At 38.1% G+C, this 9,211-nt stretch overlaps 1 protein-coding gene across 1 annotated transcript in view; it reads right to left on the bottom strand.

Moving 5' to 3' along the window:
* The window catches only part of hdac8 (histone deacetylase 8), a 29,267-nt gene that overhangs the window by 19,245 nt on the left and 811 nt on the right, over positions 1 to 9,211 (bottom strand). Inside the window, exons 3-9 of the mRNA XM_034164968.1 lie at positions 7,672 to 7,802; positions 5,429 to 5,570; positions 5,086 to 5,198; positions 4,750 to 4,827; positions 4,491 to 4,599; positions 4,237 to 4,409; positions 1,896 to 1,990 (exon numbers count right to left, since the gene is read on the bottom strand). Coding sequence (XP_034020859.1) covers positions 1,896 to 1,990; positions 4,237 to 4,409; positions 4,491 to 4,599; positions 4,750 to 4,827; positions 5,086 to 5,198; positions 5,429 to 5,570; positions 7,672 to 7,802 — 841 coding nt within the window. The remainder of the gene's footprint in view (positions 1 to 1,895; positions 1,991 to 4,236; positions 4,410 to 4,490; positions 4,600 to 4,749; positions 4,828 to 5,085; positions 5,199 to 5,428; positions 5,571 to 7,671; positions 7,803 to 9,211) is intronic.

Consider the following 9,211-nt stretch of genomic DNA (forward strand, 5'->3'; position numbering starts at 1 on the left):
TGTCCATCTTTGCACTAACGATCAAAAACAAATATACCACTCAGGAGGAGTTGCACTGATATCATATGCATCAGTTAAAGGTGCCTTAACTCAGCTTTGATACATTTACGTATATAGCAGCCAACAGCTATTTTCTATGTGAAGCAGAAAATAAAGCAGCACTCCCTCTGTGCTCAGAGCTTTTCTGTCCCTTGTTGTGCCAGTACGAGTCTGTATGTTCTACATGAAAATTCAGTAAGATATATCTTATATATTATATTCCAATTCTAAGGTGGAACTATGCCAGTATACAAAGGTATATCTAAATATCTAAAAAGGAAGAGTAAAATAAGAGAGTAGAAAAAAGTAGAGTAGAACCACTTAGGTGCCTGGTCTTGAGAATCAGGGATGGTAGGTTAAAAACATTCATTTCAACTCTGAAAATATAAAGTCCAATTATCTTCCCTTGAAGACAAGGTGATTCCGATGTACAACCCCCTGCCTCCTCAAATGTTTGTTTGTACATGTGCACATTGAGTGCATGTAAGGTCCTTTCCCTCCTCCCCTCATTGATAAAGAGACACTATCACTCACTACACACTGCAAAGCTGATGAAAGTTTTTTTCCAAGATGGCAGACAGTAGCAACTTTCCAGAAATCACACAAGAGGCTAAAAATGCTTCTGCCCAAGAATGTAGTCCTTGTGTTTGATGTGGAGGAGGAAGGTTTGGGGAGGAGTGGCCGAGGAGGGAACCCTTACCAAAAAATAGTACTGATAAGTATATAAAAAGTAAACTAGAAGTATACTTGAAACATACTTGCATATACTACTTTTTGGTAAGGGAAGCTTTGTTTATGTCCTGAATTGTGGGCTCGTGTGACATGTATTGACAGAAAAGCATCATTCATTGCATCTCTGCAAATATAAAGTCCAATTATCTTCCCTTGAAGACAAGGTGATTCCGATGTACAACCCCCTGCCCCCTCAAACATTTGTTTGTGGGGGTAACAAAATAATAGTAATTTTTCAGGAAAAGTATCTCAGGGTCCAAAGGGATTTAGGATCCCCCCCCAAAAAACATACAAAATTAGAGAAAGAACATGAAAAGAGTCATTCTGATGAACACATTTGCTTGTTCTTGAAAACCACTTTGTGATTGTTGATGATAAACACCGGCAATGTCAATAAAAAGTATTTATGTTGTGGTGCAACTGATTTACTGATTTAGCATTTCGCAACTCTACATACCTTTTTATTCTTGCTTTCCCCCCTTTTGCATATTTTAATGTGTCATGCTGTGTATCAACTTTATGCCCTTTTTATGCTGCATGTTTTAATTTTATGTCAAATTGTTGCCAACTTGAACAGGAAAGTTACTTGAAAGTGGCTCTAATTTGTAACATAACCAGTTGATTTGGAGGCTGCTAGAGTTTAACTACTACCAAAAAATAAATAAATAGAATCAACTAAAAAATTCTAAATTGATCACCAAAAACATTAAAATAGTACATGTAATTATTAATAATTTGCAACATTGTGTAAAAAAAAAAAAAAAAAAAAAAAAAAAAAAATCAGATTTACTCTGTCTTTCCTTTGTTGACACCATTCTTGCATTTTTTAAAAAAGCCGACATTCTGCCACCTAAAATGTAAAGAGAGACGTCTGTGCTAGAAGATGACAGAGAAGAATTGTCAACACTCGTGAGAGTCACCCGCAGACAAACCCTTTATTGAGAGGCTGGCGGCCATGTCTGATTAGCTGCAGTGACTCAGCAGCCAGTGAACACAACGGGGTGCGTTTGTGTGCACATGTGATTGTGTGTGTGTGAGAGAGAGAGAGAGAGAGAGAGAGAGAGAGAGAGAGAGTCGCTATGATGAATGAGTGCATTTGTGCTTGTGTATGTGTGCCATCATACCTCGTGGTCTGGTATCTCAGAGGAGAGAGTCTTTTCAAGCACTGCGGCCGTCAGGTAGGTCCAACAGCGGGCCGTGTTAGCTAGGTTATAGCCTCCTGTGGAACGTTTGGGCAGAGTCATGGTTACGTACCACAAAATACTGTAACACAACCTTACAACCCAAAAGATACCACAAGCCATCAGCACAACCACGATTTAATCATACAGCCGGTTTCACTGGGACGTGACTGTTACACCTTGTTGGCACGTCACCGATCCTGTCAGTTTAGCGCAAACATTTCTGTTGCAACATGTTCTGTAAATATGGTGGGGGTTTTTTTGGCCCGTTTGTGTTCAGCATGTGTTCTTTTTGACACTGATGTTTCAAAATATTATCTATAACTAATATGTAGCACTGATGAAAAGTTTTGGTGTCATCCCAAGGCACACATTCTATCGATTCTTTAATTCAGTCTTTCCTGTTATGCTGCATGTTTTGTACCATATTTGGCAACATAGCATCCGTTATATTGTGGTTGCTAGTTTAGCTGATCTGAACCTCATTCAGCAGGTGGATTACATTTGCAAAGCAAAGTTTTTATTATTATTATTTAATTTTATCTGATTGTATTAGACACATTTTTTAACACTGCAGGGGGTAATATTCTGCAGCTCAAAACCTGCAGCACGTTCTGCACAAACTCACAACATCACCAAGCACCCACATTTTAAGGGTCAGGTCTGGGCGCACGTGTCCCGGCATCATCCATACTACAGAACCACCTTGGTTCCTGGATCGCAACCAGCAGGCAAACCCAGAAAGACCCCAAAATTTTACCAAAAATACATTCGCTTTGGCTACTTTACCTGTACTTCAACAGACTATCGATCAACTTGAAACTTGCATCACATTCCAAGTTTGTTTTCACTTCTAATGTGACCCAACAATCACTCATACAAAGCAAACAAAGAAAGTTAGAGTTAACGTGGAAGCAGAGCTGGACAAACTGAAGACGTAAAGTCAAACCACGAGGAAGATGAAATAAAGTAAACTCAAGAGAATGACAGGAACCAAAAGAGAGGGAGAAGAGAAAGTATGTAGGACAGAGAGAAAAAGAGAAGGAGAGAAAAAGAGAAGGAGGGCAGCAGAGAAGAAGAGAGGTGGGATTGTAGTTGAGTAAAATGGCTTCATTGTGTGGTATAATTAGTAGCTATCATCTGGTCGAGGGCTGAGGGGTCTGGAACACAGCGCAGTGTTTGTGTGCGATTGTGCACAAGCGAATGAATCGCTGCGATTCAAAGCAAACAAAGTCACATAAAACATTTTACAACCCAACCGTCACTCAGCGTATTTTAATATAAAATAATCTGTGAATGACTGACAGGTGTCATCAAGATCAGTGGATCCGTTTTTGAAACACAGATTCAAATCTCAAATAAAGCCAAACTTTAAATGCGTGAAGTAGAAATAACAAGGAAAGCCACAATACTGATACAGATCCTGATCAGGATCTGTATTTAATAACTGACTGTGTCTCCAAGAGATTGATCATTCCAGAGTACCAAAAATGTTCTGTGTAATTAGAAAAAAAAAATTAAAATACGAGACATAAAAATCCTTCCCAACTTTCACAATTAAAAAAAAAAAAAAAAATCTGATTATTTTCTGCTACCACATGCACATGAAGTGAAAACAGTCAACAACTAGAGCGTATATTTCCATCAATACCAAACAGGTGCAAGTGGGGGCGCTGTTTCACCAAAGTGGAATTAACATAGAAGAACATTATAAATGAAAGGCATTATAACACAATATACGTATTTTTCTTAACAACCGCAAAGTCTGTTTAGGTCTTCATCATGACTCCACTTATCCAACCAATCAAAAATATTTTGCTGATCAATATAAACTTCAGATCATATCTTGAGCCATACCGGCTGTGGGGATGTAGCAGAAAAAGTTATTTGCACCATGTCACAACCTTGATCTCTGTCCGATTCTTTCCAAAAGTTAATCATCTCGAGATATCTTCCCAAGTAATGTTCTCGTCAATTTTGGGACAAATTTGTTGAGCCATTTTTGTAGTTATCTTGCGGCAGATGCAGTACATAATTAATACTTTTACACCTGTGCACAAGGTAAAAACATTAATTATATACTGCATCTGCCTAAAAATAGAACCAACTCTGCTTGACATGAGGCCGACCTGTGTTCCGAATTTCATTAAAATGTTGTTTTGAGATATAAAAATAACAGGACACAAAAGACGGAGATTAAAATGTGTGAGCCTGAGACGGACAGCAGCTGTGCAAGTTTTTACTAATGCATTACATCAAAATAAAAGCCATTAAGACGCGGTACCTCCTCCCAGCAGCAGTGCAGGGAGCCGCCACTGCAGGACGTATTGCAGACACTTGCTCACCCCCACTGGGGTCATGTTGAAGGAGCACATGGGGTCACCCGCCATGGTGTCGGCACCCAGCTGCAGCACCACCGCCTCTGGGTTGAACTGCGACTGCACTTCCTGCATCACGCTGCAAATCCAGACAGCCATAACTGTGATGTAAGCTGCTGAAGATGCATACCTGACCAATCAGGAGCCAGCATGTGCACACCTGGTGAAAACCTGGTAGTATCTGTCGTCCCGAATGCCGTCCTCCAGTGGGACGTTGACGGCATACCAGCGGCCCTTACCCAGCCCCGTGTCACTCAGGTCTCCAGTCCCTAAACACACACACACACACACACACACACACACACACACACACACACACACACACACACACACACACACACACACACACACTCATCATGCACTGTGTCATCTTTTACGACTCAAAACATTTTGAATGCTAAACGTCTGCAGTGTGCAACCAGGGAAGAATCCTGGAGAAAACTTGTGCAAGGAGACAGTCATGACTTTGGATGTGAAGCTGAAGGCATCTTCCACACCTGCCCACAGGACAGAAAATAAATAAAATTAATAAATCAGAAAGATCGGACCCTCAACCCCAATCAGTGCCCACATGACACCTGCAGAAACATCTGATCTCATGCTGTAGCTGATCTAAATTAGTGACAGCATTTGCTGTGTAGAAAGTTTAAATACTGTTTTATAATGAAAACCCTCCTTGACCTCTGCAGCAGAATTTAAATTCATTCATCACCAACAGGGTTTTGATTTTTTTTTCTTCTTTTTTGCACATGTACCGTCTCCGTGATGGAGGTCGAGGTCCACGTAGAGGACTCGCTCGTATTTCTCCCTCAGTTTGAGGATTCCCAACACAGCATCGTTCACGTAACAGAAACCCGACGCTTCATCTCTGAAGGACAGACAGAGAGACAAACCAAGGGTCACAGTTCAAATTCTGACCTGGACACACAGCGCCCCCATCAGTATGAGGGGTGCAACTGAGAAGGAAAAGCTGAAAAGACTGCATTGAAGTTAGAAAAAAAAAACCTTTAAGAAGTCAAAAATGCTACAAAAATAAAAAAAATAACTTTAAAAAGAATACCACTGTAAAGCATCATCAGAACAATGTGTTAGTCTTACTTCTTGGCGTGGTGCCACCCTCCTGCCCAGTTGATGGCCACCTCACACTTTTGGTCCAACAGACACTGAGCTGCTGTAAGTGTGGCGCCCCCTACTGCTGCTGCATAGTCAAATATCCCCTCCACCACTGGGCAGTCATAACCTGACCGGGGGCGAGGCCACATAAGGAGCAGAGAAAAGACAGTAAAATGTGAGAAAGAAAGAGCAACACCCATGACAACAAACTGAGGCTGAAAACCACAGTTTGACACCTACGAAGGAGGGTGTTCTTTATTTAGAATAAGATATTTTTGTCAAAAAATACATAAACTGTTGGAGAATATAGTTCATGTCTCATGTATTGCTCAGTTTGCATGCATGCACGTGTCTTATTGGTGTTTAAATTTGGACATACAGTGTTGAGTTGACATGTGGAAAGATATACTGCTTTGTCACAATCTGTGAAACAGTTTCATCTCAGATTAGAATGTTCTCAAGAAAAATTAGAGCACCGCACGCAGAGAGCGCAAACCTCCGCCAACACTAGTTTCCAAATCCACAAAATTTTACCTTGGAAAAAATTTTCATGGTCAAAGTCCTGTTACAAGTGGCTTTTCATGAGCTAAATTAGAGGTGATCAAATGTCAGGAGGATGTATTCAATTCATGTATCATGAATCAAAGTTTTTGTGGTGGTGTCATTTTTTTTTTCTTCAAATTTTTCAGTTTCTGAATTCTTTTTCAGATCATTTTCACAAAACAGTGGTTATCTTTGCTGTGCACAATTTGTCATTGCTTTTTGGCACGTGGTTTCCGACTGATAACTGGAAGACAACAGGCATAAAATTGGAACTTCCATCCAATTTTTGTGGTGTAGGTAAACCCATAACAGAAAAATGAGACTGACTGTGGCACTTTTGATTGAGATATAATGCAAAATGTTCACCAAATGGGCTTTTCAATATTAAATTCAAATGTCCATAAAATCCACAATCTGGATCAGATCCAGATCAGACTTTGTCAGGTGATTGTGAGTGCCAGTCTGCACCTCACTTTCAAACATGAGAGTGATTGGGGCACATTTGATTAAGATATAATGTAAATATATACATTAAATGGGGTTTTCGATGTTAAATTTAAATTGCCACAAATTCTGTAATTTGTCAGTCGATAAAAGACACCATCCCACATAACACTCAAATATGAAAGAGATTTGATCTTTTTTGACAGTTATGATTTTTTCAATATTTGCTCAATGTTAAAGGACAGGGATTTTTCCAAATTTCAAAGATTTTTTCCTGACTTTTCCCTTTGACCTTTAATCTTGAAAATTGAATCACTTCTTGCCTATCAGGATATGAATCGTCAGTAAAAGTTTTACAACAATATATGGAAAATTGTGGGTTACAGGCTGTTCACAAACCAACAAACAAGCAGGAGTGAAAACGTAACCTCCACGCAACTTCATTGGTGGACGTAATAAATAAATGAAAAAGCTAATCAGTGCCTATTTGGAAGAGGTGGAATAAAACTGACTGGCTTTCAGAAAAGTCAGAAATGACAGTAAAAAGATGAAAGAGAGAGAGAGAAGGGCAGAGATGAAGAAAGATGATAAATGAGACAGATACACAAAGATAAGCGGTGAAAAGAAAGAAGCTTGGCAGGAGGAAAGAAACAAGGAAGATTATTGGATGTGATCAATGTGAAATCAGAAGCAGAAATGATGGATGGGAGGATGAACCAGAGAGGAGTGTGGAGCAGACAAAAAGAGGAAAAGAGAGAGCGAAGAGTCCAGGACACAAAGGTGGATGAGGGTGGAAAAATTAATTATTGTTGAATAATGTCCCCAGCCTTTTAGTCAAGAAATTCAAATTCACTTCACAACAAGACTGCCTGAAGGCAAATATCTCAAAATAATCAACCCAAATCCAGATAACTCAAGGAGATGTTTACATGTTTGACATCTGACTTTTGTTATTGATGCTGAACTTTTTAAATCCTCCAGAAGCTGAAGAAACTCAAAACGCAACATGATTATTTTTTGTGAGCGTGAGAGCGCCCCATGCTGTCAGAAACCAGCTCTGCATCTGATTAGAAAAGTTGACTAATTCTCTTCAAACAATTAAAAACAACCCTCTCCATCACCAACACGCGGGCAGGTTTAAAACAGAAGCTCCACAACATTCTGGAAACAACAGGAAGGCAGAAATTAAAAATTCAGAATCATCTCTAGTAAACTGGTTTTAACCTGCCAGCGTGTCTTACCTAAGCCGAAGTCCACTGACTGGGGGTCGTCGTTATCACCGTCCTGGCTGATTTTGTGGAGGTGCTCCAGGTAGGCATCTGTGTGGAACTTTGCCATTTCCTCTATGGACGCCATGCAAGGTTTGACAACGCTGGAGGGCAGGACAAAAACATTCAAAGATAAAAATAAAAAAATGCAACATGCAACTGTTATTAATCTGATGCAGTTTGTGAAACTTATAACTTACAGCTTGTTGGTCAAACAAAACATTTTAAATCAAACACCTTTGCTAAAGTGTCAAAATGGGTGAATCATATAGTAGCTAGTTACAGCCCAGGGAAAGTTTGATGATGGTTTACACCTTTTAAAAATATATATATATTTTCTAAATAATTGATAATTAAATATTTGTTCATTGCAGATCTCAGATATGTTGACATACTGCACTATTTTCTAACATTTCATTTTTATTTTACTTTGACAAAATAATAAATAATTTAAATAACTGCTTGCTGGCCTGGGCCCAAGAAAACTGATATTTTTCTCTATTTTCTGACTTTCTATTTTTAAGGCTAACTGATTACCAACCAACAATCAAAATAATTGTTGGTTGCAGCCCTCTGAAACACTGATGGCATGTTGGACCCATTACTGCTATTTTGTAGACTAACTGACAGTTATTCAATGATGAAAATGATTCCTATTATTGGATAAGACTGCTGACATTTTGCACCATGTTTCTGAGATTTTTTTTACTAACTAATGAATTCATTAATAATGGTCCTTATTTTAAGCCTTGGGTGACATACTGACATTTTGCACTTGTTTTAATTCAACTCTAAATACTTTATTTGTCTCCTAATGGAAAAGAGGCACATTCTGATCATTTCTAGACTAATAATTAATTAATAATGGAAAAAAAAAATCCTTGGTTACAGGCTTGGGTAACATCATTGACATTTTGCACTAGCTTTATCTATTTATTTATTTTACTTTTTTCGACTAAATAATGAAAAAGAACTCTTGGTTGCAGTCTCCGATAACTGTTGATATTTTACACTAGTTTTATTTTCTGATTTTTTTCAACTAAATAATGAAAAAGAATCCTTGGTTACAATCTTCAACAACATTATTGACATTTTGCAATATTTATTATTATTATTTTTTTAGGCTAATTAAAAATAAAAAAAATCCTTGGTTACAGTCTTTGATAACATTATTGACATTTTGTATTAGTTTTATTTATTTATTTTACTTTTTTTCAACTAAGTAATAATGAAAAAAATCCCTGGTTGCAGTCTTTGATAACATTATTAACATGTTGCACTAGTTTTATTTTTTGTAATTTTTTATTTTTTTTTACTTCAACCAATCAACATTCATTAGTAAAGTGCTTTCCAGCAGCCGGATGGTGTCCAAAATGCTTTACGGTAAAATTAATAAAAATAAAAATAAAACACACATACAACAAAGCACATAAAAAACCAGAGCATGTCATCTCCCCACTAGGTGTTAAAAGCCATCTTAAATAAATAAGTCTTATTAATAAATGATTAGTTA

Source organism: Thalassophryne amazonica, chromosome 23 (assembly GCF_902500255.1).
Source record: "Thalassophryne amazonica chromosome 23, fThaAma1.1, whole genome shotgun sequence".
Taxonomy (NCBI): Eukaryota; Metazoa; Chordata; class Actinopteri; order Batrachoidiformes; family Batrachoididae; genus Thalassophryne; species Thalassophryne amazonica.